The 27,651-nt window shown below is 38.8% G+C and overlaps 1 protein-coding gene across 6 annotated transcripts; it reads right to left on the bottom strand.

Annotated features, from left to right (window-relative positions):
• Positions 1–165: 165 nt before the first annotated feature.
• cald1b (caldesmon 1b) lies at positions 166–27,109 on the bottom strand. 6 transcript variants are annotated; one of them, XM_087843241.1, is made up of 17 exons: positions 27,064–27,079; positions 18,980–19,071; positions 18,625–18,728; positions 15,483–15,608; positions 14,630–14,960; positions 13,689–14,402; positions 13,241–13,276; positions 13,085–13,152; positions 12,704–12,950; positions 12,448–12,573; positions 11,300–11,343; positions 11,124–11,202; positions 9,347–9,478; positions 9,106–9,270; positions 7,388–7,459; positions 5,902–5,933; positions 166–2,196 (listed from the first exon to the last, which is right to left on the bottom strand). In XM_087843241.1, the coding sequence occupies exons 3-16, from the start codon at positions 18,696–18,698 to the stop codon at positions 5,904–5,906; spliced, it is 2,244 nt and encodes a 747-aa protein (XP_087699367.1). In that variant the 5' UTR covers positions 18,699–18,728; positions 18,980–19,071; positions 27,064–27,079; the 3' UTR covers positions 166–2,196; positions 5,902–5,903. The 6 variants fall into 6 exon arrangements, with proteins under 6 accessions (XP_087699367.1, XP_087699370.1, XP_087699368.1 ...); XM_087843244.1 differs by lacking the exon at positions 27,064–27,079 and adding an exon at positions 14,491–14,532 and having other exon boundaries at positions 18,980–19,136; XM_087843242.1 differs by lacking the exon at positions 18,980–19,071 and having other exon boundaries at positions 27,064–27,109.
• Between the last annotated feature and the right edge of the window lie 542 nt (positions 27,110–27,651).

Below are 27,651 nucleotides of genomic sequence, written 5' to 3'. Positions count from 1 at the left end.
CACACACACACACACTCATACGTGCTAAATGTTTTGCAGGTAGATTCCTGCCTTGTCACCCTCCACTGTGTTTTCAACACACCATAATTTCACAAATGGTTACAAATGACAGCATTTCCTTTCATTGGTTAAAATTAAAACAGAACCAGAACTTTTTTTTTCCTCCATTATTTTATTGCTGAAGCCATACATACAATATTTGTAAACAACTCAAACAAGGCAATCAATAAAAAAAAAATGCAGAAAGTGTCACAATACATTTAGGCAGGATTGAACGTACGTGCACTGCTGACAGGAACACCGGGTTACATTCACTGTTAATTAGAGGCTTTTTTTAAACAGAGTGCATGTTGCGATTGTCTTGCAGGTCTCTAATGTTTCTGCAACGCATAAAAAGCTGAAGTAGGTGGCATGTAAATGCACAATAGATAAGCAAAGCAGCCAGACTATAACCTGTTTGTTGAATACAATAAGATTTGTTCACTGAACTGTTGTTACAGTAGATACTTGCATACTCAAGTATTCATGGACTTTCTTTTGCAAAAAAAAAAAGCCATAAAAGTAACAAAGCTGGATGTTATTCGTGAAAATGTTTCACGCTGCTGTAGCAGTCCTAGGCAGGATGTGCCAATGATATTAACTTATGATTTAAGGTGTGGATCCTTGTGTGTTTTTTAATTAGAATTTTAATAAGAGCGCCTTTATCGAGGCTTATCGGCTTTCTAACAATTATTGTGCATCATCCATTTTGGAGTTGTAAATTTGACTAAATGACGAGTGAATGAACTATGAGCCAGTTGCCTTTTGAAGTTAATTACGAGGTGAGTTTTCAGATAGTCTATGTTTGCTCTGTGTGCTCTTCATACTACATCTGAAGAGTCACACTGATGCCATGCTCACAATAGGAATATAAATTACAATGTTCAGCAGGTAAAAATATTTATCACGTCTTCCATTTTTAGTGAGTAAGTTTGCATGACAAGGTATTTAAAAATGACTAACAGAACATGAAAGCCTAATAGATTAACCCCAGTAGACCAGGGGTTGGGGAATCCAGGCCTCAAGGGCCGGTATCCTGAAGGTTTTAGATGTGTCCTTGATTCAACACAGCTGATTTAAGTGGCTAAATTCCATGTCTTGAAGTTCTCCAGAGGCCTGTTAATGAACTAATCGTTTGATTCAGGTGTGTTGACCCAGGGTGAGCTCTAAAACCTGTAGGACACTGGCCCTTGAGGCCTGGCGTTCCCCACCCCTACATAGATGTTGATATATTTCTCTCTTGAAGAGCTGAATCACTCGGATAGTTTTGCCATCCTTTGCGAACATCAAAGTCATTCATTTAATGGTTTATTTATGAGTGTTTGTGCACAACTTATTATTGTTAAAAAAAATATTAAAAACTTTTATCAAAATTGTAAACATTAGCCAAAGAGATTTCTTTATTGCTTCACAACCACAGACTCGTTAATTATGTCTAACTGATCTATATTAAGTACATGCAAAGGCCTTATTAAATACGTCAGAAACCCTTTATGATGGATGCCTTAGTAGAAACTAAAACCTACAAAACAAGTAAATTATATACAAGCTTTTCATCCAATATCCAGCTGTGGAGTACAGTATACTATCTATGGAATCAAAACCATGACTTTCATCACAAAAAGCAGTGTGCATGTATCACTATAAAGCAAGAATACTAATTACTGGGTATAAGCTATATGACATAATGTCAAAGCCCAAATGCACCATATGAATTATAGACCTGCTAATGAGAGCTGAAAGCAAAATAACCGACTTGCAGAATGCTTGAATGAAAAATAGTGACAGCAACAGCTAATCGACAGTTTTAGTTTACTACTGAGTATTAACCATGTAAAAACAGTTAGAAAGTGTAATATTCTTTTAATTTTCTTATAGTCACATATCAAGTCAAGCCATCATCTTTTCATTTTTGATGAAACTCTTGAAGCATGGCTAAGTCAAAATAGGTGGCAGTGCAAAAGTACTGATACTGTAAAGCTAGAGCTGGAAGACTTTGACACAGGAATCCCATTATGTCATTCCCTTTTCCCTCATTGTGATGTGAACCTCATGCAAAATACGGGCGTGCTGAAGGGGAACAGGTGTGAACGTAGAGCAGCAGAAGTGTGAGTTCGAAAAGGTGTAACTGGGATGTCAGTGGTTAGGGTCTCACTCCTGCTATAAAAGAAACAGAAAGCCATTAAAGATCAGTTTCTCGATGTGTCCATTGCTGATAAAGTCACTGTTAGAGTAAGGTGAGACACCACAGGTGAATATGTGAATATATACAGAACAGATATCACCTTGATAAAATTCCACAATATTATTTACATTAAAAAATTTACTTTTTCTTCTGCAAGTTTCTGAAATTTTATCGAAATAGACAACAATGTGCATAATAACCAATAACCAATATATAAATCTGAACAATGAATAAATTCCAAATGATGTAAATTTTATTTTGTTGGTACAAAAATCTTCTTTAATGTTGGAAATCTACTTTTATCCCTTAATGAATAAAAAAAATATTTTAAAATAGAGAAAGGTATAAGGTATACCTTATGTTTTTAAGGTATAAACTATTTTATATATATCAGCCTCTAAATGGTATTAAAACAAACTTAAAAAAAAAACTTTAGTAAAATCCTTGAGATTACAAAACTAAAAAATGCTTTTCTTGTTTCCAACACCACGCTTCCTGCTGCTTACATTCTACTGAAGTAACTTTGCATGAGTCATGGTCATAATCGTTATTTTTGTATACTCTGCCTTAGTGGTGTGTTTTATAGAGCAACCTGAAGCAATTTCCACAATGCTGTGAAAAAGTATTTGCCCCCTTCAGATTTCTTCTTTTTTCTTTAATTTTCTTTTTTGCATATTGTCACATTTACATCTTTCAGATACTCAATCAAACAATTTTTTTACACTTTTTTTGGAAAGCTGTGTTCACTTTAGCTTGCCACACTTAGGCCCGATTCTTGGCAGATCTGTTAAATCAATCAAACAGAACCTGTCAACAACCTTCCACAAAATGAAGAAGCCTAAAAGATCTTAAAGAAAGAAAGAAACTTAAAAACGATGAGAAACAAAGTCACTGACATCTATCAGTCTTGAAATGGTTACAAAGCCATTTCTAAGGCTTTGGGACTCCAGTGAACCATGACGAAGGCCTTTATCCACAAATGGAGAAACCTTGGAGCAGTGATAAACCTTCCCAGGAGAGACCGGCCTACGAAAATTACTCTGAGAGTACATCTACAAGTCATCCAGGAGGTCACAAAAGAACCCACAACACTATCTAAAGAACAGAAGACTTTACTCGTTAGATTAAGGTCATGATTCAACAATACAGAGTTCCAAGGAGAAAACCACTGCTGACCAAAAAGAACACAAAAGCTCGCCTCACATTTGCCAAAAAACATCTTGATGACATTTGGGAAAATATTCTGTGGACTGAATAGACAAAAGTTGAACTTTTTGGAAGGTTTGAGTCCTATTACATCTGGCACAAAACTAACACAGCATTTCATGAACAGATCATACCAGCGGATCATACTTCAGGACCTTAACGAACCATAAATTCTGCTGTCTAGCAGAAATCCTGAAGGAGAATGTCAGGCCATAAGTTCATGGCCTGAAGCTCAAGCTCACTTAAGTTATGCAATAAGACAATGATAAGAAACACACCACCAAGTCCACCTCTGAATTGCCCCCCAAAATAAAAAAAACAAACAAAATGAAGGTTTTGAGTAGTCTGGACTTAAATCAGATTGAGATGCTTTGGCATTATCTTAAGCAGGCTGTTTCCATCCAGTGTGGCTGAACTAAAACAATTCTGCAAAGAGAAGTGAACCAAAACTGCTCCACAGCAATGTGAAAGACTCATTGCCAGGTATCACAAACACTTAATTGCAGTTCCTGCTGCCAGTGGTCACACAACCAATCATTAGTTTTAGGGAGCACTTACTGTTTCACACAGGTCCAGGTAGGTTTGGTTAACCTTTTCCCTTAATAAATAAAATCTTCATTTAAAAGCTGCATTTTGTATTTATGCTTATTGTTAAAATTTAATTGAATATCTGAAACATGAAAGTGTACCAAATATGCAAAAAACTAAGAAATGAAGGAGGACATACTTGGCCATGTTTGATATGGGCATCAAACATTTTAAAAGACAATTTAACAGACAACGCTTCCACAGATACAAGAGGGGAAAGCAGCTTAAAACTGATCAGTGCATATTTTCCTTCAAGTGTGTCAACTTTAAAACATAAAGATCATCAGCCACTAGCCTCAGCATCATTAATCAATGCTTTCATGACCATTGCTCTCTATAAATACAATATAATGCATGTTCAGTGCCTCTGTTGTTGTTGTTCAGAGTTAGGACACTTTGCTTTGTGACTGAAAGCTGTAACTTTGCCCTTTACTTCATTGCTCAGCTGTCTATTTCTGATGAAGAAGTTGGAAGGCTACAAGCAAGGAGTGCTATTTAGAGTTGAAGTTGACACTCGACAAACACTTTTCCACTCCTATTGTTCACACTTTGGCCCAAGCACTGATGCCTTCATGTCAGAAGAAACATGATATTTGAACACGAAGAAGCAAGGCAGCTTTATTATGCCAAAGTCAATATCTTTTTCATGATTTATGTTGTAAAGTCAAATGTTTTAACTTGTCCCAAGTAGCTGTGGTAGCTCATCTTAGGTTTTTATCATTAGCGCAGAGTGAATAAGCCTGGTGATCGAGCCCGATTTGCTTCTTAAATTGCTAGTAATCCTTTTCAGCAGTCAGTTGTAATGTGACAATCAAGCAGCTGCACTCTGGTATGTCTGACAGCTCTCTGACACTCCGCACGGTTCCCCAAGTCCAGGTGGGACTTGGGGAACAGCCCACAGCAAAAACATGACAGTCATCCCAGGAGTCTGGAACTTTCTTTATACTGGGAAACAAGGTCAGGGTGAGGGTTTTTTTAAATATAGATCGCAGTGCCACAGAGCTGAGCCCGTGCCCAAAATTCTCCAGCAGCAGGTTTGATTTACAGTGAGCAGCTACGCTGGTAGAAAGAGAAGTTGGTGGGTTGTAGTAGTTACGAGCTCTTGCTGGGCTATAAATCAGTCAAGGCTTATCCTACTTGTCCAGAAAATGTTTTGAAGGGCAGACACACTTCATCTCAAGTTTGCTTCCCCCAGGACTGACCAACATAAAGCCCTGGTTTAACATGTACGATGTTCAGCTTTACAGTGTTAAAAGAAGTATTCATGTTACCTGAGTGAAAGTAGAGCTAACCCCAATGTAGAGACACTAAAAATATCTCCAGCGAAAGGACTAATTTGATATTTTAGGAAATGTGTGTTGTCATTTGCCCTTTACTTTATTCTAGGCTGTCTATTTCTGATAAAGGAAGTGGTGACCAATACCACACTTGAGTTTGTAAATACAAAACTACAACTATGTCTGTGAAGGAAGAAAGCTACAGCTAGAAGTTGGTTTGGTTACCAAAGGGGTTCTGGTCATTGGTCTACAATATAACCCACTTGAAATCACACGCAGATTTATTTATTGTTTTTTAAATGATTGGTTGTTTGCCCTCATTTCCCATCTCTGTAAGCTAAGCTAACGAGTAGCTAGGTGTCGCTTCATATTAACTCTACCATTAGAGAGTCTAGCTTTTTAGTATTTGTTAAACTTTTTCTCTGACATTAAACAAGGAACAACTATTCTACTCTTTTAGTGGTATATTATAGTTGTACGAGTTATGCACGAGTGTTACTGTATGTTAGGCTATTTATTTTTACTTGCGCAATGATCAATGTTCAGCATTGAGTAAGGGTACTTAGTTACATTTGACCACTGCCTACAGTCACTTCAGAAGCTTACCGTTAACGAGAAAACTTGCCTCCCACAGCCACCTGAAGGAAGGAGGAATAAAGGAAACAAAATAAATGAGGGAGGACAAATCATCCACTGGTATTCAGGCAAATTATCATCTAAGTATTCACAGTGCTTCTTTTTTTCCATATTTTGTTCCAGATGGATCAAATTCATTTTTCACCTCAAAGTTCTTCATACAGTGCTCCATAATGATAAGGTGAAAAAAATGCTTGAAATTCTTTGAAATGTATTAAAAAAAATAAAATAAAAAAAATAACATGTACATAAGGATTTACAGCCTTTGCTCAACACTTTATTGAAGCACCTTTGGCAGCAGTTACAGCCTCAAGTCTTTTTCAATTTGATGTTAGAAGCTTGGATCGTTGTCCTGTTGGAAAATGAACCTTCGCCAGAGTGCTTTTGTGGAGACTACTCTCCCAGTTCCTGCTGCTGAAAAACATCCAAAGGGATGATGCTGCCACCACCATGCTTCACTATAGGAATGGCATTGGCCAGGCCAAGAGCACTGTCTGGTTTCCTCCAGTCATGACTCTTGGCATTCAGGCCAAAGAGTTCGATCTTTGTTTCATCAGAAGAGAGAATTTTGTTTGACACGGTCTGAGAGTCCTTCAGGTAAGCTTTGGCAAACTCCAGGTGGGCGGTCATATTCCTTTTGCTGAGGATTGGCTTCCATCTTGCCACTCATACAGGCCTGATTGCTGGAGTGCTGTAGAAATAGTTGTCCTTCTGGAAGGTTCTCCTGTCTTTGTCAGAATCACCATTGAGTTCTTGGTCCCGTTGCTGACTCAGGCCATTCTACCCTAATTGCTCAGATTGGCTGGGCAGCCAACTCTAGTAAGAGTCCAAAGTTCTTCCATTTACAGGTGATGGAGGCCACTGTGCTCCCTTGGAGCTTCAGTACTACAGACATTTTTCTGTACTTTTCCCCAGATCTGTGCCTCAATGCCTTAGACTTCATGGCTTGGTTTGTGCACTGTCCAGTATGGGACCTTATATAGACAAGTGTGTGCCTTTCCAAATCATGTCATTCAATCAACTGAATTTACCACAGGTGAACTCTAGTTAAGTTGTAGAAAGATGTGACAGATGCTCAGGATGCATCTGAGCTCAATTTGGAGTATTTTTATTTATTTATTTATTGTAATTTTTAATAAATTTGCAAGAATTTCAAGCAACCTTTTTTCACTTCGTCATTATGGTGTATTGTGTGTAGAATTTTGAGGTGAAACACAAATAAGACTATAACATGGCAAAATGTGGAACGAGTGAATTACTGGAGCAGACGTGTATCTTATGTTTTTACTTAAAATTTCAAATCAGTAACATCAGCCTGGAGTCACATTTTCACAAATGACCACTTTCACTCATGTATTAGAAAGACTAAATAAAGAATAACAACTATTACCACATCATTGTAAATCCTTTAAAACACTAACATTGTCCCTTCAAAGAACAGTGTCTGTGTCTTTACCTTTCCAGGCGTAGAGCCCTTCTTTGCTTCCCACATGCCACGCTTGTTGCCCACATCAGCTGGTTTCACATCCTGTTACAAACAAAATGCACAAAAAGATTGTTAGCCCTGGGAAGTATCAGAAGAAATATTTAGACCAGCTACTTAAGCAAAAACTAAAGAAAAGAAGAAGCTTTTATCCAAGATATTTCTCAGCAGAAAGCACAGAGGTGCTATGAGGAAATTGTCTCAAATGTTCTCCTCAACCTTCTTTAAATTAAATCAGATAATTGAAAGTGTGACCATTTTTATGGTGAGGAATGAGAAAAAGTAGCAATAACTTTGACTGTCTGTAAAACATTGGAGAGCTTTCCTTATCGGTCCTCAAACAGATTTGAAGGGCTTTATAGAACTGCTTTCATCCTGAGAAGACAGGGATTTTTTAGTAAAGGGTTTAAGTGACATGTTTAAGCAAAGGAGGACTAAAAACTAACATCACATGAAGTATGGAGTCATCAATGTCCAGGGAGTAAATGTACCAAATGATTTCCCTTCAATGAATGCAAATACAGTTCCCAAATATATTTATTAGGCTTCTGGTGATATTGGTGAAGTATATGAAAAACCTTTACCAGTTTGAAGAGCAGACAAAAAGCAGCAGGAAAAGCTTGAGTGAGGATAGCTGAAGGAAAGAGCACAATTAAAGAGGACAGAAAGGCTGAAAAATATCACTAGCACAGTAAAGACACAGTAAAGATTTGATGCAAAGATCCACACATGCACCAGACTGTGGTACAGCTTCAACCCATCAGGGGGAAGTGTTACTGCAAGAGTAACAGCAAGGTTACAGCTCTTCTCTGGCCAAGATATTTGATACCAAAGTTATCTCGCTCAGAAATTTTGCTTAAGAACAATGTCACACGTCATCTACCAACCTTACTCCCCATGAATGTGTCTCCAGACAGTTTTTACTAGCAGCTGGTGTCTGACTTTAAGAAGAGGACACAGTGCTCACTGACTACCCTAGTACACATTTATTTATGCTATATGACCACAAAGAGAACAAATTAAATCATTAAGTTTCCATCTACTTGTTGTGACATGTCATAATATGTGATAGCTATGAATAGATATGACCCTTTCCTCCTTTTCCAAAGGACACTCAAAGTATGGACTCATCAGTAGGACTAAAACATGCATTTCAGGGAGAGTTAAATGCAAACAGAAAAAAACTGAGATTTCTGTTTGAAAATACTGCAGTTTTCTGGAATAAAGGATTTAAATACAAAATAAATGATGTTAAAAGGAATGCAGAAAGAAAGCACTCAGGCATTAAACCACCTGACAATCAACTAGTGCCAGGTGTTTCATGGCTCTTCTGTTGTCTGCAATAGATAAATACATTTTTGTGCTTCTGTACAAAGATTTCCCATGGGCTTCTGTTCAAATAAATTAATTGAAGCTTTTCCCATCATGTGTACAAGAACTCAAAGAAAGCCATGAGAGCATATGCTGTTCAGTAAACTCTCCATGTGGTGTTGCTAGACTTAAGACAGCAGCACCGTCCAGCCCTGGAGTGCAGACCCAAAGGCTGCAGCCAACAAAGGACAGGCATGTTGATGTGCAAATGAGCACATCAGCATGTGCAGAATATCAAGGGATTACTCTGCTGAAGACTGGCGTCTGATTTACAATAGTGTGTGGATGTGTGATCACGGCAAGGATTTATCAGGTCTTACTGCGGGCTTTGCTACTGCTGCTGGTGCTGGCTTTGCAGCTGCTGATGGCGCTGGTGCCGGTGCTGCTGCTGCAGGTGCTGGCGCTACTGTCTTCTCGCCTTCTGCCGGCTTTCCCGTCCAACTGTTGACACGTCCGGTCACACTTCCTTTGATACCGGCCACATCCTGGTGAAGAAACACTTTAAATATGCAATCACACACTAAACCACACTAAGCCTCTTTCTGTCTCATTCTCCGTTACCTTGTTTGCAGGAGAGGAACTTTCAGAGGTGCTGCCCACGTTGCCTTTCTCCCACATACTTTTGATGCTGCGTGTTCCCCCCGTAGGAATATCTGCCACTGGAGACTTGGGAGATTTTACATCTTTGTTTCCCTGTAAAAAGATAATAATAATAATAATGGACTGCATTTATATAGCGCTTTTCTAGGCACCCAAAGATGTATTTAGTTACATTTACATGGGCAAACACAGGAGCACGCTGACTAGAGCTCAGGGATGCAAATAACAACATAGATTTAAATTTACCCAAGAACATTCATGTACTTAAGCACAATTTTAAGATAACTGTGCTTCATTTCAATTTATCAATTTTATTCTACTATTTACTGAGATAAAAAGCCTCAAAATAATGATCGGCACTTTTCAGAGCTTTGACATTAGGTCTATGTTGCAATACCAATATAACTATGTGGCGTGGGCGTGGTCTCTGGCCAGCTGCAGAGGAGGGGTGACACAGTGAGCTCCCGGGGCGGCGCAGGGGCGGGGCCGACAGGTGTGCTGGGTTCCGACATTGATTGTGTGTCTTCTTATGTTGACAGTGACAGTCGGAGGGGAGCGGACGTGACAGCTGCAGAGAGCGGGAGTGGCTGCGACTAAACCCACGTCTCTAAATAAAACGTTGTGCTGTCAGAATAATCGCCCCAGCGTGTATTTATCGGGTCAAACGCTACAAACTAACTGTAACTTTTAATCATTTAGTAACAAGTGAAGAAAATACAGCTTTAAAAAAAAAAATTTAATCTACACATATTTAATTTGAAATATACACCCTTCATGTGTGTATATTTCGAATTCACAGGCTAACATTGAACATTTTATCTGCTACATTTACTTTGATAAGATTTTAAATCTTATCTAAATTTAAATCTTGATGGCTCCTCAGTCTTAACAAATATTTACTGTCCAGCTTTTTTTTCCCATTACCATTTTAGTCAGACTCACATTAGTTTAAAAAAATTATTCTTTCCATCTACAACCTATATTTGGAAGTATTGCTCTGTTCTGGGACCTACCCACCCATCTATGTGCATACATGGAAGTGTGGGTAAGAAAGGCCTGGGACAGGGAGACCACCAGCAAAGATCTCCCAAAGGGTATGGAGCAAAGGAGGAAAAAATTACAACAGACAAACGCTAATCAAGTCAGACACTTGAGAAGGATGAGCTGGGCTGAAGGTGGGTTGTAAAGCACAAGTAAGCAGGATAAGCAGCTTAAATAGTGGCCGCAATGAGATTTGCCAATAGAACTATTTCCAGGTAATCATTTTAATTTGAAATAGTAAATAAACAGGCATCGCTAATTCAATATGTGTAGATTCTATTGTATTGGGTGGAGAGTATTAATTGGTGTGATTAATAATACCTGTGTTTACCTTCTATTTCATATGAAATAGGTCTACTGGATGTGCTGAATGTGAGTCATTATGAACCGTGGGTTGAGCTTGACTTTGAACTAACACTACACTTCACCTCTCAGCCTGGTTTGACCCATTAATAGAGATGAGTCGATGACACTTAACCATACATATAATGTGAGACTTGCTCCATTTAAACCATTTACACCAGAAAAATGTGTTTCTCGTGTAGCTGATGCATCTAACTCTGACTTCAAATGGACCATTTTAAGATTGTTGCATTGGTTGCAACTTTCAAGAATATATGATCAAATAAAACATGACTATTACTGCTACCTTTATTAAGGGTGGTGATTAATATTTAACATACAGATCAGCTCTCACCTGGATGGCAGAAGTGTATTGTTCCATTCTGTTGCCAATCTTGGAGACAATAGGAGTGTGTGACACTCTGGCTGTGGTGCTGCACAGATGAACCAGGCACTGGGCATTAGTGAAAGCCACCAACCACTTATTTATCTTTTTCGCTTGTACTGGAAAAAAATCTTTTTGCGGCTTACCTTTTCTGGGCTGATTTACTGAGGAATTCTGCCTTCTCCCCAATCTGCACAAAACAATGTGGATTTTTACACCAAGTAGCGTTTCAAAGCCACAAATCACATTCTGCAATTCAATTCAATTCTATTTATAGCGCCAAATCAGAAGAACAGTCACCTCAAAGTGCTTCATATTGTAAGGTAAAAACCTACAATCATACAGAGAAAACCCCAACACTGAAACGTGAACAAGCACTTGGCGACAGTGGGAAGGAAAAACTTCCTTTAAACAGGAAGGAATCCAGGCTCAGGGAGGGGCAGCAATCTGCCATGACCGGTCAGTGCTGTGAAGTGGGGGGACACGACAAAAGACACACTCTACAAAAAAAGCTATGGTAGTGTTGCACCACAAGGTGTCATTATTTTTTTTTAAATCAATAGCATACAGCTTATATCAGCGGAATTAAAACCAGAACTTGATAAGGGAATGCCAAATGAACAAAAACAGTAGCCAGGAAAAAATGTTTGACCATAAAGGGAGAACAACAATATCTGTGCTCCACTTCCCACAAAGCATGGAAACAGGGGGAAACAGCTAGGCTGGCTCTGTCATCAAGTAACAAAATGAACAAGGCAGCACTCCAAATCATCTCACAGTATGTGACCATACAAAACCTAGATTTGAAAATGAAACAGTGTGTTATTTGCTAAGTACATGTCCTTGAGTCTCTGGTTGCCTTCCAACCTCATGGTGACAAAAAAACTCAAGGAATTTCTTTCAATTACATAAAAGTTTATAAAAACCAGATACATTATTTATACAAGACAGCTATATTTTACAGCCTGTACTGTTACAGTGTCACTATTTTAAAGAGTTTACTCACATAACTTATAATAAAAGCATTTTTCTCTATTCAGCTGGGTTTTCAGATATCTGGCTATGATTTCAAAGTTTGTTATTATTATAGTGCTCAAAGTATAATAAAGCATTTATTTGAATTACTCTAAAAAGATACACAGACACTTTTTGTTTCTACTGTGGATAAGTGGCCATATGTTTAGCTGGCTTTGCAGGATCTGGGCAAATATAACCAAGACTGTGTGTGTAAACTCAACTCAGTGAACCTTGTGTGACAACTCTAAGCCGTACGAACCAATTCTCAGACACTCACCTTAGAGGAGCCTTTGGGACTGATAGTAAAGGTGGGCTTTGTAGACCCCTCCTCCATCTGTTTCTTCTTCTCTGCAGCCTCAGCCCTCCTTTTCTCTATTTCCTCCTTCATCCTCTTTCTCTCCTCCTGTTACAAAAGCCCCATTTTGCTGTCACATTTCTGTAGCCACACATATGATAAATAGCACATATCCAAACCCATGCACCTTGTTAAATTGGTATATTTAACCCCTGAATGTCAAATAACACATCCTCGCCTGCTCTTTGGCTTTCTTTTCCTCTAGCGCCTGTTTCCTTTGCCTCTCCTCTTCCTCCAGGATCTTCTTCCTCTCCTCTCTCTTCCTCTTCAGCTCCTCCAGCTCTGCCTCGGCACCCTGCTGCTTCTGCTTCATCTTCTCAAACTCCTCACTTTCCGCATTGTTTCGTCGGCGCTTCAGCTCTTGCAGTTTTCGCTCAGCCTCCTGTCGCTCCAGGTCTTCTGCTTTAGTGGAGGGCGGATTGTCCCTGCTCGCAAACACGCACAGTTTATTTAATTCACATGTTAAAACATGCAGATTAGACTTAACGGTGATCAAAATCATTGACTGTCTATAAGCAGCAGTCTCATTACATTGTGGAGGCAGTTTGCTAAGATTTACCTTGATGTCTTTTCTGTTTTCTTTAATTTACTTTCAATGACAGCTCCATTCTGTTTGGTTGGCTCAATCTTTCAAAAAAGACGGGAAAAGAAAAGTTTTTCTTCCATAAAAGAAAAATAAACACATATTGAATATTGACAGCTAGTATTGTTTTACCTTCTCCTTAAACCCAAATCTCTTCGGCTTCTCCTCCTTCACACGAAGATGTGAAAATAAGAGAGAAAGAAAAGATCAGTAAACATCCAGTGTTTCCAGTCCACACACACACACACACACACACACACACACACACACACACACACACACACACACACACACACACACACACACACACACACACACACACACACAAGACAAAGGCCATCAAACAATAGTAGAGTACTGGTAGTGAATGCAAAGCAGATGTAAGCTAAAGAGCTATGACACTGCAGCATCCTTGATATCACCACCTCCAGCAAAACACTGCGACTGCACTGTGATCTGTGACCAAACCACAAAACCACATCACACAGCAAAGCAAGAACAAACCCACATAAATAAAGAGTGTTTTTTTACTTTGCAAATAGTTACATTAACACAAAAGTCCCACAAATCCCATGAATACCTCCTCTTTCTTCTTCTTCTCTTCCATCTCTCTCTTTTTGCGCTTATCCTCTTCCTCTTTTTTCTTCTTCTCTTCAGCCTCCTTTTTCCTTTTTTCCTCCTCTACTTTCTTCTTCTCTTCCACTTCCCTTTTTCGTCTCTCCTCCTCTTCTTTCTTCCTTTGTTTCTCCTCTTCCTCCTTTTTCTTCTTCTCTTCCATTTCCTTCTTTCGTTTTTCCTCTTCTGCTTTCTTTTTCTTTTCTTCCATTTCCCTTTTCAGTTTTTCCTCTTCCTCTTTCTTCTTCTTTTCCTCCAGCTCCTTTTTTTGCCTTTCCTCTTCCTCTTTTCTCAGTCTCTCTTCCAGCTCTCTTTTCTGTCTTTCCTCCTCTTCTTTTTTCATTTGTTCCTCCATCTCTTGTTTTTGTTTTTCCTCTTCCTCTTGTTTAAGCCTCTCCTCAGTTTCCTTCTGTTGTTTTTCCTCTTCTTCCTTCTTTCTCCTTTCTTCCTCCTCCTTCTTGAGTTTTTCCTCCATTTCCCTTTTTTGTCTCTCTTCCTCCTCTATCCTCTGCTTTTCTTCCATTTCTTTTTGATGCCTTTCTTCTTCTTCTTGCCTCTTCTTTTCTTCTTCTTCTTCATTGTCAACACCAGGTGCAGGCTCATCTTCAGCATCTTTCTTTTCTAAACCTGGCTCCTCAGTGTCCACCTCTGTTGCTGCAGCCTTCTCCTCAGTGTCTTCCTACAAAAATAAATTAAATTTACTTCCCGTCAGTTTTATAGAGTTGAATTAACGAGTTTAAAAGAGGTAAAAAGACATAAAACTCTACATCATTTCCTGTTGTTTGTGTTCTTGATTCTTCAACAGATTCCTGACAATCACACCAAAAATCAATTAATCAATAAAAAATCACAATATAAAAACATTATAATTTATAAAACAAACAAAAAGGCTGAAACACATCTTACCTTCTCGTCCTCCTTTGTGTCTTCTTCTTCTTTCATCCAAGAGTTAGTATCAGTACTTGTCACCTCCTCCTGGGCAGATTCCTCCTCCTTCTTCTTCTCCTCCTCCTCCTCTGTATTTTCATGCCTGCTGATGCTGATGGAAGTCTGCTCTTCCAATGTGACGTCTGTGCCATTGGTGGTGCCAATTGTGGGATCAAGCTCCTTCTGTCTCTCCATGGCCTCCTTCATCCTCTTTTGCCTGCGTTCCTCCCTTCTGGCGAGGCGCTCCAGCAAAGCTTGGTCATCATCTGCCCCTTCGTTTACAGCCGTGGAGGACTCCGTCTCTGTCACGCTGAAAAATTAAAGAACAAAAACAAAACACCAAAGATTAAATTCACTCAAAGTCGAACCTCAAAATCTTGGCTGCTATCAAATGTTTTGGTCTGATCAAGTGTGATGAACCCACAAGTCTTTCTGAGTGGAATTTTCTCCTGTGGCTAACCAGCGAAAACATCAATCCAAGAACCTCACAACCGCTGGAGCTTTCCAAATATTAAGGCTGGAGGGCTTTATCAATACCAAACACTTAGATAGGCTGTAGAGCTGCTGTGTTTTTCTTTTTCTCTCTCTCAGTGACGCTTACGCAGGAACAAAAAAGCATTTGAATAAAATTAAATGAAAAAACACTATTTTGTTTTTTGTGACACAGTGCAATAGGCCAAGGTAATAAAATGTGCTGCTTTTATACACAACAATTCAACTTGTGTGCAAATTTATTTTTCGTATGTCAAAAAAAAGTTTTTTTTCATTAAGAAAACCCCTAATGGGAAGTTACTTATTTAACCTCATTCTAGATGATGTCTACACATCTTACCTGTTAGTGTCGATCACCTCAGTCAGACCAGATTCCTCTGAGTCTTTCATCTTCTTTCTCTCCTCCCTTGCGCGTCTCCTTCGCTCCCGAGCCTCTTCCTCATCATCATCATTGTTGTTACCTGTCCTGAAAGAGCACATATACAGAATTACAGTGTTTTGTTTAAAATGCATTTTAGTTTTTTGGGTTAAACCATGAAAACACATCAATCCATGTGAAAGCTACTTTGGCTTAATGGCAGCTTTTGTGCTAAAATATCACTGTCTAGTGATAATGGCCAAAACACCCAATGAATCCAAGGTCCACTACTGATGATCTGTCTTTAAAAATTATACTCTAGATCAGATTTCTAATCCCTAAACCTAACCAAGGAAGTTAAAAGAAGCAGAAAATAAAATTGGTATAATTTGTGATAAAAGGCCCGAAACACCCTGTGAAGTTAAGCCACAACTGATGATGTGTCCCGCTGGTAAAGCTTTCAGGCTGCCTTTCTTCATAGTAGCCATCCCTCAAGACTTTCTTCATTTGCAGCAATGCATTATCAGAGATTGTAACATCTAGTCCTTTATTGAATCTGTAAATGCCTTGGTTTGGAGTTTGTGATATAGTTTCGGCTCATGTTTTTGTTTTTTGCCTATCACTTTGCTTGTGTATGCCTATTAGTTTAACTTCCTGTCTTTGTCTTTTTCCCTCCTGTCCTGGCACTGTCAGTCTAAATAGTCGGTTCTGCATTTTCCTTCCACCCCTTTAAGCTTCTCATGGATTCTGCCCATTTACTACACGTTTGCCTACGTGAGAACGCTGGATCGTTCCCAATGGTACTTTCCTCTTCTAGTATTTGTACTAGTATTAAAAGTTGACTGTAAATTCACTTTGACGCTGTATAGATGAACAGATTAAAACAAATTATGGACCTAACTGTAAATGCTTTGAGCTCCATGGACCTCGTGGTTGTGCCTACTTTACTTGTGACACACTATGACGTGTTATGTAAGGCTTTAGTGTAGAGTGGAGTTTCCCATACACATTTTATTTAATGTTTTTAAGAAACCTAAAGTGACAAAACAAGTGTTTTTCCTGATAAAAATTTAAAAAAAACTTCACATAAATCAAAAACACAATTTCCTCCAAAAGAAATATGTGATATGTGACATTTTTATGTTGACCACAATAGAAGCTAAAGCCATACCATCTAAAGCTGATTTCAAAAGACATGATGAAGATTTGAGATACCACAACTGAGAGGAAAATAGTCTATAAGAAATAATTATAAACACACATGCTACACATGCAAATGTCACATCCAAGAAGATGTGTGTACTTCAAAAGACTGGCTCTTAAGACTGGACTTAATATTACAACATGTAATATATGAAAAAGGGAGAAAAAGCAACAGAATAGGGATGCAGAACAATGCTTTTCCTCTCCATCAACCCCATATCCCCTGTCAGTGACTTTCATCCAGCTTTGAATGCTTCCACAGTTAATTTTTCAGCATGCCTGGGAGTATCTTTTTAAGTATTACCAGGCTTTATGAGACAGAGAGGGAGCTTGAAATGGTCCATTGATAGCACACGGGTATTATTTCCCTCTGCTCTTCCTGAATCTGCGAGGCAATCTTTTACAGATGTTGCGAGAGGTGGAAGGCAACCACAAGAATCCTTTCTGTCTTTAAAACGGCAACAAAGACCCAAATGAGGCGGAAATCCAATAAATCCACAGGCAAAGGTTTCTCCAAATGGCACGGATCACCTAGAGAAATCAGTGAGGAAGCAATCCAATTAGAGAGAACCCCACCCAAAGCTTGAAGTCACAGTTACATTTCCAGACAACCAGCCCGGGGGACACGAAACATAATAAATGAGGGGAAATATGATAGGAGCTACTTGGCTAACTGAGGTGCTGAGTGAAATGAAGGTAAGAGGCTAAAAAGCTCAGCTCAAGCAGTGTAACTCTGAAGCCCTCGGAGCAGGCTAATATGCACTGGAATAAAAATTACAGTCAAAACATTCCAGTGTCGGCAGCATTTGGAGAGGAACTGGAAGGCATAAAAGGAAGGGCAGACTGGTTTGGCATGGCTGGCTGTGAGAAAATTGCAAGGAATGTTCTTCGTTGCTTGGGCACTGATGGCACATCTGATATGACAGCACCCGACTGGAAAAAATACAACATGCTGGGCTACGTTTGGACATCTTGATTATATGATCACATAAAGGATTAAAGTGATCATAATCTGTTCAAATCCATTCAGAGAGTAAAATGCAGTGACCGCAGTGTTTGATCATCCGTTTAATTAGCTCTGTGATTAAACACTTCTGACATCTTTAAGTGTCAGCATCTCTCACTTTGTTTCTACTCAACCTGAGGTCACAGCAAGTACAAACCTTCTACTTTACACCAGTGGGGTGGATATCAGCACCATCTTTTAAACATTATTGTTTAATTTGCTGAGCACATGAAAGAGACTGAATGAAACAACAGAGAATGAAAGGTAAACCCAAACAGCAGCACAGATGACGGTCCCCTTAATGAGCTCAGGATAGTGGGGAGATCATTGGGCCATTATCGGCTCTTCCTTCTGCTTTGTGTGGAGACAAAGAGCTCCATCATGCATCCTTCCATACATCAAACAACATATAGTATGCATATATAGAAAGGCCTGCTCACTGAGCATGTGTCCATGAGATGAACCAATCATCGGAGGGCACAGAAGAACGATCAGAAGAGGAACATTTTGTTTAATGTTTTCAGAATGGTTCACTGCACCCAAGGGTTTAAAAGTGTCAACACAGATGGGACTGGGAAACAGCTGCTGTTTAAAAACTGAAAAAAAGTGTGTGTGTGTGTGTGTGTGTGTGTGTGTTTCGGGGTGGGCGTGGGGGGGGACTAGGCCCTGCTAATCAAATATAAAATATATCCGGTTTGTTTTGTGAGCCGACACAAATGCTTTGCATGCTAACAATGCTAATGAGACTTTAATTTAAGATGATGTGTGTAGGATGTTCTGATATTCACAGTGCATTCACCCTTTTTTTGTGAGTTTCACTTGTAATTTTAAGTCTGCATGCTCAGGACTGTGTCTTTTTTGTGTGTGTGTGTGTGTGCATGTGTTGTTTTGCACAGGTTTTACAGGATTACTCACTTTTCGGCTTCAAGGCGCATCTGCTCTCTCCTTTGCCTCCTCAGCTCCATGCGGCGGTCAAAGTCGTCATCCATGGTGGCCAAAAGGTTCTCCTCGCTTTTTCACTAAAAGACACAAATAAAATGTCAGCATGAGTATCCTAAGTTAAATGAAATGGACATTTATTTTTTAATGCACATGCAAAAAAAATTTACCACATTTCATCACTGTGGTAATTTAAACTCAATTAACAGCAGCTTGTAGGGTCCAGATTAACAGACACACATTGCAATATAACAAAGGGCCCACCCAAGGCAACTTTTTTTAACATATGAAAAAATCAATAAAAACTTCTGTGTCTGCTGGTTTACAATACCTTAGCAATAGCGAAAGTTTAGTCCACGGACAACAGAGACTCCTCTCCTGTCATATATCAGCTCCCACAGTCTGGTTTATATCTCAGTCCTTCTGCAGCGCAAAAAGAATTTCTGTTTGTCTTTGCAGTGACTACAACTACCAGAAAAGGCAAAGCCTGCCTCTCTGCTCTCCTCTTTTTCTTTCTCAGCCTCCCTCCTCCTCAGGCAGACTCCTGCTCGCTCCCTCTGACTCTCACTTTTCCCTCCCTGATCTCTGAATTTGGACTTAAACTTTGTCTTATTCTGCTTACTGTACCTTGTCTGCTTTATCTAGCTTATGTCAGATGTGTCGGTTTTAATTTATAAAGGTTTCTACACAATTATTCCGTGCTTCTAAAACGCTACTCACTGCACAACCCTTACTGGTCACAGGACAGCTTTGCAGTGCGCAGTGGTTTATATTTCAGCAATTAGCCTGGCATGACATTGGTTTTCAGTTGCCAAAGAAAAAAAAATGCCCATTAGCCTTTTAATTACTTTTTTCCAACTAATAATTACTATAATGAATAATATTTGTAATTACTGGCTCTGTACTGGACCCCAGACATTTGTTATTAAATAGAGGAAGAAGAGTGCAATTTTTTTCTCTCTCATTAAATTACTCAAACATGTTTGACTCCTCGTGTTTCCCTATGCTGTTATTGTAGTTTCATTGAAAACAGATAAAGAGATCCAGTGGGAAATGCAATCTACAAACAGGTTTCTTTGAACTACAGAGGCTGGGCATTCCTGTGCATTTAAAAGGTAATTAGAGTTTCCAGCATCACAGATAAAATCATAGTTCTGGTAAAAGGTTGCCAAAGCTTATAATCTATAATCAACTGTTCAGCTAGAGCAACTGAAAACCAAAGTCCCCATTTTAGTAATAATAAAGCTGTAATCTGGCCTACAGGGTTTCCCAAAGCTCACTAACGTCATACAGCCTGTGCCCAGTAACTAATTGCTAGTCTTTCTGGCTTAGAGAAAAGAACTGAGGGTTCATTTAAATGCACAGACTTAGATAAAATGGCTTCTTAGGCTGACACAAAATCCTTCATTTATAGCACTTTAACAGCTTGCCACCTTATATTAACATCTGGAACACTAACTCCAAACAGCTGCCAATAAATCAAAATTCACCTTTTTTTCCTCCTCATGTAATTTTAACAAACTCATTCAGCATAATTTAAATTCATTACTTGATAATGTACACATTGTATAGGCTTTCAGCATTAACAAAAACAACTGTATAAACCGCCCTGTCCTCCCACTAAAGACATAGATTGCTCCTAGGTGCCCTCCTACTGCTAGTAGTCCAAGCAGCAACACTTAGTCGGTCGCTGGGCCGTGCTGATTTAGAAACATCATACCAATTTTTTTGTGAGACTGCAGCTGAAAGTCATGCACCCTGTACTGAAAATAGAAAATAAAATCAGTTTAGTCTTGAGCCAAAAAGACTGCAACTATCTTTAGGAAGCTCTAACCCATGACAAATAGGCATTCCTGTCTTTCACAATAGAAACAGAACAAGAGCCAGCACTGAGAGATTACATCACACTTTTTCACTTAAGGTCAAACAACTCTATTTTCTAGCCTTAGAAACAATCATACAATACATTATAAGGCAGTTCAAAGAAAGCTTAACCCGGCTAGCTTTACTTTCATTCTTGGTCATATAAGGTTATACTAAAGAGGGCCACTTCACTCTCATCGCTGTATTTTTGTTTCAAGATTTTCAGATCTGCAGAGGAGCCCACCAACAGTAAGCAGTGCATCACAATGGGACATAAGCATGTCACAGTTTAGTTTGTACTATGACCGGTACCATATACAGTCACTTAGACTTACAAACAAAACGAGCCAAAAGCGTCCCTTTCCCTGAAACACCCAAATCTGTTGAGTTTCCCAGGAAAAGGATGGCACTCTTTTAGACTTTACCCTTGTGGGAAACTGAACAGAGATTTATTGGCACCAAAAAACTGACACCCCCATTTTGATGATGGACTGAACCACCACTTACAACCACTGGCACTTTATGTAACTACTGTATAATTTATCCATATATCTTACTGTCTCATTACTTGATTGCACTACTGTAAATGCTGTATAGACAATCATACTGTACAATACAATAATTATAGTTTTACAACTGTTTATTAATACTTGCAATTGTATATCTATAATCTGCTATAGCTTTTCATATTTATAACCATACGTATAACCTGTTCATAGCCTGTATATAGCTTGTACATTCACTTCAGTTATAGCCTGTACATACTTATTCATAACATACCTTCATGCCGTGTACATTGTATCATATCTCTAATAGATCTATATTCTGTAATATATCTATATATTGCTAAAGTACTTTCAGGATGGATGCAAACTGCATTTCATTGCCATGTACTTGTGACGTGTGCAATGACAATAAAGTTGAATTCTATTCTATTCTATGCTATTCTAATAGATTGCTTAATATATACATATAATCGACGGTGCTCTATAGAGACCAGAGTTAAACAAGGACTTTCTCTAAAATCTGGAAGAACAAGCTAAAATTCAGCATTGGGGGAAAAAAAGCTAAATTGAACATTATGTTCTCTTAATAACACATGCAAGTGTAGTTATTAGGAAATGTAATTCAAACAGCATAAAACACATTTTTGTTGGGGACTATTTTCTGTCAGCACCAATGCACAATGATTATATTGTATACTACACGTTAGCAATCAAGCAAAAGGCCTTGTATTTGTTTGCAACTACAGTACATTGTAGTGTTTTGCAAACCATGTGCTATACAAAGAAATAAATGATGGATATTTGGTCAGATCAATGAGTCATTCGGTCAGATACAGCATGAAAGGGAGTGCAGGGGAGAAGGTGGGTTGCAAAGCAGACTGGAGATTCTCAGAAACTGTGGCCTGTCTAAAGAAGTGCCCTTTATTAGGATTCACCTATTGGATGCACATCAGGGTATGAGTTGGGCTATCAGCTGATGTACGCTGACAATGACCAAAGCTTATTTGCCAAGATTGTGAATGAGGATGACTTTCTTTTCTGTGTGAACTAACTGTTAGACTCACTTGTCACTTGTTCACTAACTTAATTCTTCTCAGGGTCACAAGTGACAACCTGTTCATCACTCTCTCACAGCCTCATGGGATCAGAAGAGGTCTGAGCATCATAAAAGGTGGTCTGAATTATGGATTCTATGGAGCATCACGCAAGGACTGACTGAGCTGAACAACTCAGAGATGTCTGAATGGTGAAGCAGGAATGTTTGGATGGGCTAATGCAAACATTGCCTCACTGGTCCGTCGATGCCAGTGAAGATCTCTATTTATAAAGTTTCAAATCTCTTGAGAGTTTTTAGACTTTATAATGTTTAAACTTTCTAATGTGATTGCCTTTCTTCCCAGCTTTTGTCTGCACTGAGAGACATGCACTTAACAGCACAGACATTATTCTCCGAGTTCCCCATAACAGCGCTATCTGCAAATGGACAGATGATTTATATAGTTCAGATTACCTCTAGGAATAACTTTTTCTATATTTTGTTATATATATTTTGGTTGAAGGCCCAAAAATATGTGGAAGCACTGATCACACTGGCACTTTAATTTAGATATATTTCTCCCGCTACTTGAGCACACTGCTTTCATGCAGCAAAAGAATCACAAAAAACACACTGTTCATGAATATTTAGCCTTATATGTCTGGCTTGCATTAAGTCAGATGTAAAAATATCAAACACTGACATTTAAAGCTAAACAAAACTGTGACTTCTGAGGGAATGCGTTTACTCCAACAAAACCAAAGACAGGCAGAATATGCAGGTACTTAGCCTAGCTTAGCATAAAGACTGGAGGTAAAGGCTAAAGCAAGCCTGGTTACACCTAAACAAAAAAATCCCTTCTCATCACCTGTACACGTCACTAACTATATATTTATATGTCACTATTCATCTGTTCAGTGCGCGTGTCATATCTGTCTACACTGCTATTATTTATCCCAAAATGTCAACAGCTTCAAACCATGTATATTTGTCTATAAATTAAACAGAGATGTCTATTGAACATTTACAAGAGTTAGTAGCTAACAGATTTTTTTTACAACTTACAACAGCTCCTACCTTTCCCAGTCTTCATCTCAAACTAAGCTAATCATAATTTGTTTTTTTTTTCTTTTTCACAAAAAAAGTCTCTCCAAATCATTATTAGGTACGCTATTGCTTTAAATGATGACAGCATGATCTGCTACCCTGCAGCACTGTGTCATGCTGCTACCTTACTAGTTCTAATATATAAAACCCAAACCAATAGTGGGAATTCAACCTGATAACTGGAGAGCTTTCTGAAGCAGCAATGAATGGCAAAACTTCACCTTTAAAGGAAGCCAAACAACCAGCTGCAGTTCATGAGGAAGCACATTTTGCAAACATGGCATAAAGTCTACATCACAATAATATTCAGTCAGTGCTAATGTACTAAGTACATTAAAAGAAAGCCTGCAGGTCTCTGGCATATTCAGACAGATGTGACTGAACACATGTACCTATAAAATTTTAAGTAATAAAAACAGTCCTGGAAAAACACAATAGTAACCCATGCCAGTGTCCCTTATCCAAAGCGGTTAATTCACAGTAAGCCCACGTTTGACTTCTTCGTTTCTGAAAGCCAACTTGGATTTAGCCTGAGAATCCCTCAAGTAGTCCATCGAAGCTCGTAATAAGTCTTATAAGCCTTTCACTAAAAGCCCCATAATTACATCAGCTACATGCTTCTCCTTTGGCTCTCCAGTTTTGTGTAAACACCATGTGCTGTTTGTATATTGTCGGCCTTTGTGATTACTGCCTTACTGATGGTGTCTTTACAGAGTGTCTCCAAATGTATCAGTCAGACATCAAAAAGAGCCTGAGACCGAGACTCTGTTCTGTTTAACACTGTTCCTAATGTGTGATTAACATTTGGTTTGGCATGTAAGAGAAAACTTCACATCTTCAATCAGGAAATGTTCACCACAGACAGGCACACAGCTGGATACTAGTAACTGCACAGCTCTGTCTCTATTGCAATGAGTCCAGCAATAACTGTGGATGCAAGAAAAAAAGGAAAATAAACTTTTCCAGCATACTACTCTTCTAAATTATGATCATTTTAGAGAAACATGCCAGCAGACTTTATAGCTACATGTCAGTTACTGCTGAGATTGTTAACTCTGAGGGTGACAGATACTGTAGCCGTTTCCCATTGTTTCCAGTCTTTGTGTTTTAGGTGGGCCTACAGTCACGAGGCCAGAATAACTATACATGAATATTTCTTTAATCGATTCCTTTGACTTGTATTCTGTCTGACTGGCTAATTGTAAGGTTGGTAACTGAGATCATATGACTGTTTAATACCTGCCCAAAACTGCATCAGCTAAATATCTACAGCACATATAGGATGCGCTGCAGAAACTAAATCAAAAAAGACAGACAAGTTTCTCACTGAAGGATAAAAAAAAGTACTTCAACACATTTATATGTAGATAAACAGCTGCCAGAGAGGCGTTTGCAATCAATCAAGAAGCCACAGCTGCTTACTCCACATGACCAAACATGGTCACATTCAAAAAAGTCCATCACCAGGATACAAATCACACACAGTTTACAAGCAACAACATACTGTACTGGTGACCTTTTCTGTTGCTCATTAAAATATTTGTAAAAAGAGCCAAAAAGGAGTTTGTGCTGTTTTGTGGCTGTTGATGTGAAGATTTGCAACTATCTTGTCAGCTTTGTGCAAAGCGACAGGGGCCTTTAGTAAATTCTTGACTCTGCAGCACCGATTGGTTTTATTAAACAAATGGTTTATAATAGCTTATAATCAGCTGATGGAAATTGTTGTTTGATTGCTGATAAAACATTGCAAAGTGGGAGCGATCATTGACTGGAATGAAATATGTCTGGTGACACAATTCAATAAATAATCCTAATTCAAAGCCAAGTTATCGCTTCATACTCAGCCGGGCACTCATCAGGAAATAGATGCAGCTACGTGCACTCCCTGCTCCACATCCCATCAGCTCAGATGGCGTACTTGGCCTCCTTTTAAGGAAGTACACAGGCAGTGTTAGTTGTAATGTCCCTGCCATGGACAGAGATCGTGGTTTACTCAAGAAAATACCTGCTGCTAAACAAAGTGGTAACCCAGGAATAACTTATTTCCATTGTGATCACCATGAATAAGCTTTCCAAAAATAGTGCTGGGAGGCAAAAACCCAAACTGGAAGGGTGATTATTAAAAGAGACCATGAGAAAAAGCAGGACCCTTGAAATGATTCCTAACTCCAAATCATTCTTCTCTTGGTGTTGGGAATGCTATTTCTCCTGTACGGCAGACTGATCGCTGACGAATGACTTCATTAACATTAGTGCCATTAATGTTCACCCTTTAACCTCTTGTAATTTGCTCATGTGGAAAACCATTTCCTCTCCCATTGAGAGTGCCCCACCTGTACAACCAGAGACCATGCGGTGTGCTTTTCTTTCAAATCGTTCCACTGCTGAGGCACAAAGATCCATTTGTGCTCGCATTAAAACACCAGCAGCTGAATCTTCCCCGTATCACTTTCTCAGTTGGCAAACTTGATTCACAACTTTTTAAATGGCTGATTTTCAACTCAAACTACAGCAGCTCCCATGTGTTCACGCTCAAAAGACATTTTGTATTTCCATCTGTATCCAGACACAGTTGGCACCATGCAGACAATAGCGTTTGGACTGTACTAATTAAAAAGGGGGGAAAAGGAAGAAGTCATACACAGCTAAACATTAAACATAAATATCTGAATTGCTCTACTTTCTGAGAATGTGTTCTCTTGTATTTGTGCATACTGGATATGAAAGACTGGAAGTCAAATGCGTTAACAATATATTTTACATTTTGTGCATACACAGCTGTTTTCACTTTCAGGATACAAAGTCATCCCGATTTCTGTAATCAAGATGGGTGAGTGAGAATGCTCTTCAAATCCAAACACATTTCCAGTCCCAGACTAGATCAGCCTCCGGTCACAAACTTGCACGCTGCAACTGAGTGTGGTCCAGCCTTTATCTGCAATACCATCTAAGGAATAAGAGGCCGACTTGGCATGTCCACCACAGCAAACAGTGTGTCCACAGCCAGACATCCGCTTAATAAATGAGCAACAGAAAACTAAAACTGAATTATGGCTTCGACTTCTGTCGTTCTGTTGCACAGAAAGATGCAAGTATCTAAGCTTCATGAAAGGAGGGAGGAAAAACAAGAATATGGGCAGCTGAAACCACTTATTTGCAGAAGTCCCCGCCAGCAAATTGTACATGATTAAGCTCACAGTTACTTCATGAAAAGGGATTGTGAGACTTGTTTTGTTTCTGTCACTCCTTGTTAGAGTTCTTTTTCTATGCAGCTTGGATACAGTAGAATCAATTTTCTTTATAACAATGAAATTTCCTTTCTAGTATTAAAGATAAAAATATAAACACAGTGTAAAAAGATATTTCACATCAACTTCAGTTTTCATGATACCTCTTTCTCACTCTTGTCTCTGCTTGAGGATGTTAAAAACTTGTATTGAGGGAACACAATTAAGTTCTCCTAATATCTCTGTGTGGAAAGTCTCATATAGAGATCTAAACATTTAGTTTCTTTAACAATGAATGCCGTGCATTTATATTTATGTTCTATTTGTTCAGTTTCATCTCTTTTCAAGCAATCTAGGTTGAGGATGGCATGCTCAGATGTAATAATTAGTACTACAGAAGAAGTACAAAAGTGAGGCATCCATATAAAATATAACCTAACAAATCTTTTCAAGAGTCTTCTTTGGGGTGTTTCAAAATCTGAACCAGCCGTCTTTTTGTCCTCACATCAAATGAAACCACTGCAAATTCAACAGTCATTAGCAGCTGTAAATATGTACTTCACTCTGATTATACAGTTTTTTCCACACAAGTCAGTCTAAATACAAAACACAACATCCCTTTAAGCCTGCGCTAATGACCTTGTGAAGCTACATCACACATTATGATTAAACTTACCAGGCCTGCAGACCAAAGCGACTGGAAATCAGCAGGCACAGAGCGACAAGGGGTTTATAAGCAGAGCATGCAATGTGCAGCTCCGCCTGCTCAAGCTGCAAACTCACTGAGTTTCACAGGGTTGACATGTGTATGCACACAGGTTAACTTTAGGGATGTCTTTAAATTGCAGTGCAACTGATTCCTCTGGTTGATAAAGGTTAAAAATATTAAACATAGACTCAATTTTCTAACTTGCGCTTTCTTTTCTATACAGTTTAGCAGTGCTGCATTATTGTGTGTAAAAAGCTTTCTGACTGAAGTGCAGTATTTGGCTTTTAGATGTATTGAGTTAAATGACAGGTGTACTTAATGAGCCTGTCTGATTGTTAAAGGATAGATATAAACATGGTGGTCCATACATTAGCATATCAGTTAAATACATGTATTGCTCCTGCCACATAAGTTGGAATCACATTGATCATTTAGCATTTCATTTAGGAGCATTTCCATCCAATTAGAGGGTTTCTCCCGGTCTCAGCCCCAGTGGTTTGGCCAAATTACAGAAAGGGTTGAGAAATGAAGAACCACTCTTCTGAATCCATGTGC

Source organism: Neolamprologus brichardi, chromosome 7 (genome assembly GCF_056152115.1).
Source record: "Neolamprologus brichardi isolate AB-2024 chromosome 7, ASM5615211v1, whole genome shotgun sequence".
NCBI lineage: Eukaryota > Metazoa > Chordata > Actinopteri > Cichliformes > Cichlidae > Neolamprologus > Neolamprologus brichardi.
This window is presented reverse-complemented; position numbering and strand designations above follow the sequence as displayed.

Excerpts from the sequence above, each read along its gene's own strand:
- cald1b (XM_087843244.1), bottom strand. The coding sequence starts at position 18,698 with ATGGATGACGACTTTGACCGCCGCATGGAGCTGAGGAGGCAAAGGAGA. Across the intron at positions 13,277-13,688 it reads AGAAGAAGAAGAAAGAGGAG|GAGGAGAAGCCGAAGAGATT; the intron begins GTATTCATGGGA and ends CTTCGTGTGAAG. Across the intron at positions 7,460-9,105 it reads CAGCAGTAGCAAAGCCCGCA|GATGTGAAACCAGCTGATGT; the intron begins GTAAGACCTGAT and ends TGTTTGTAACAG.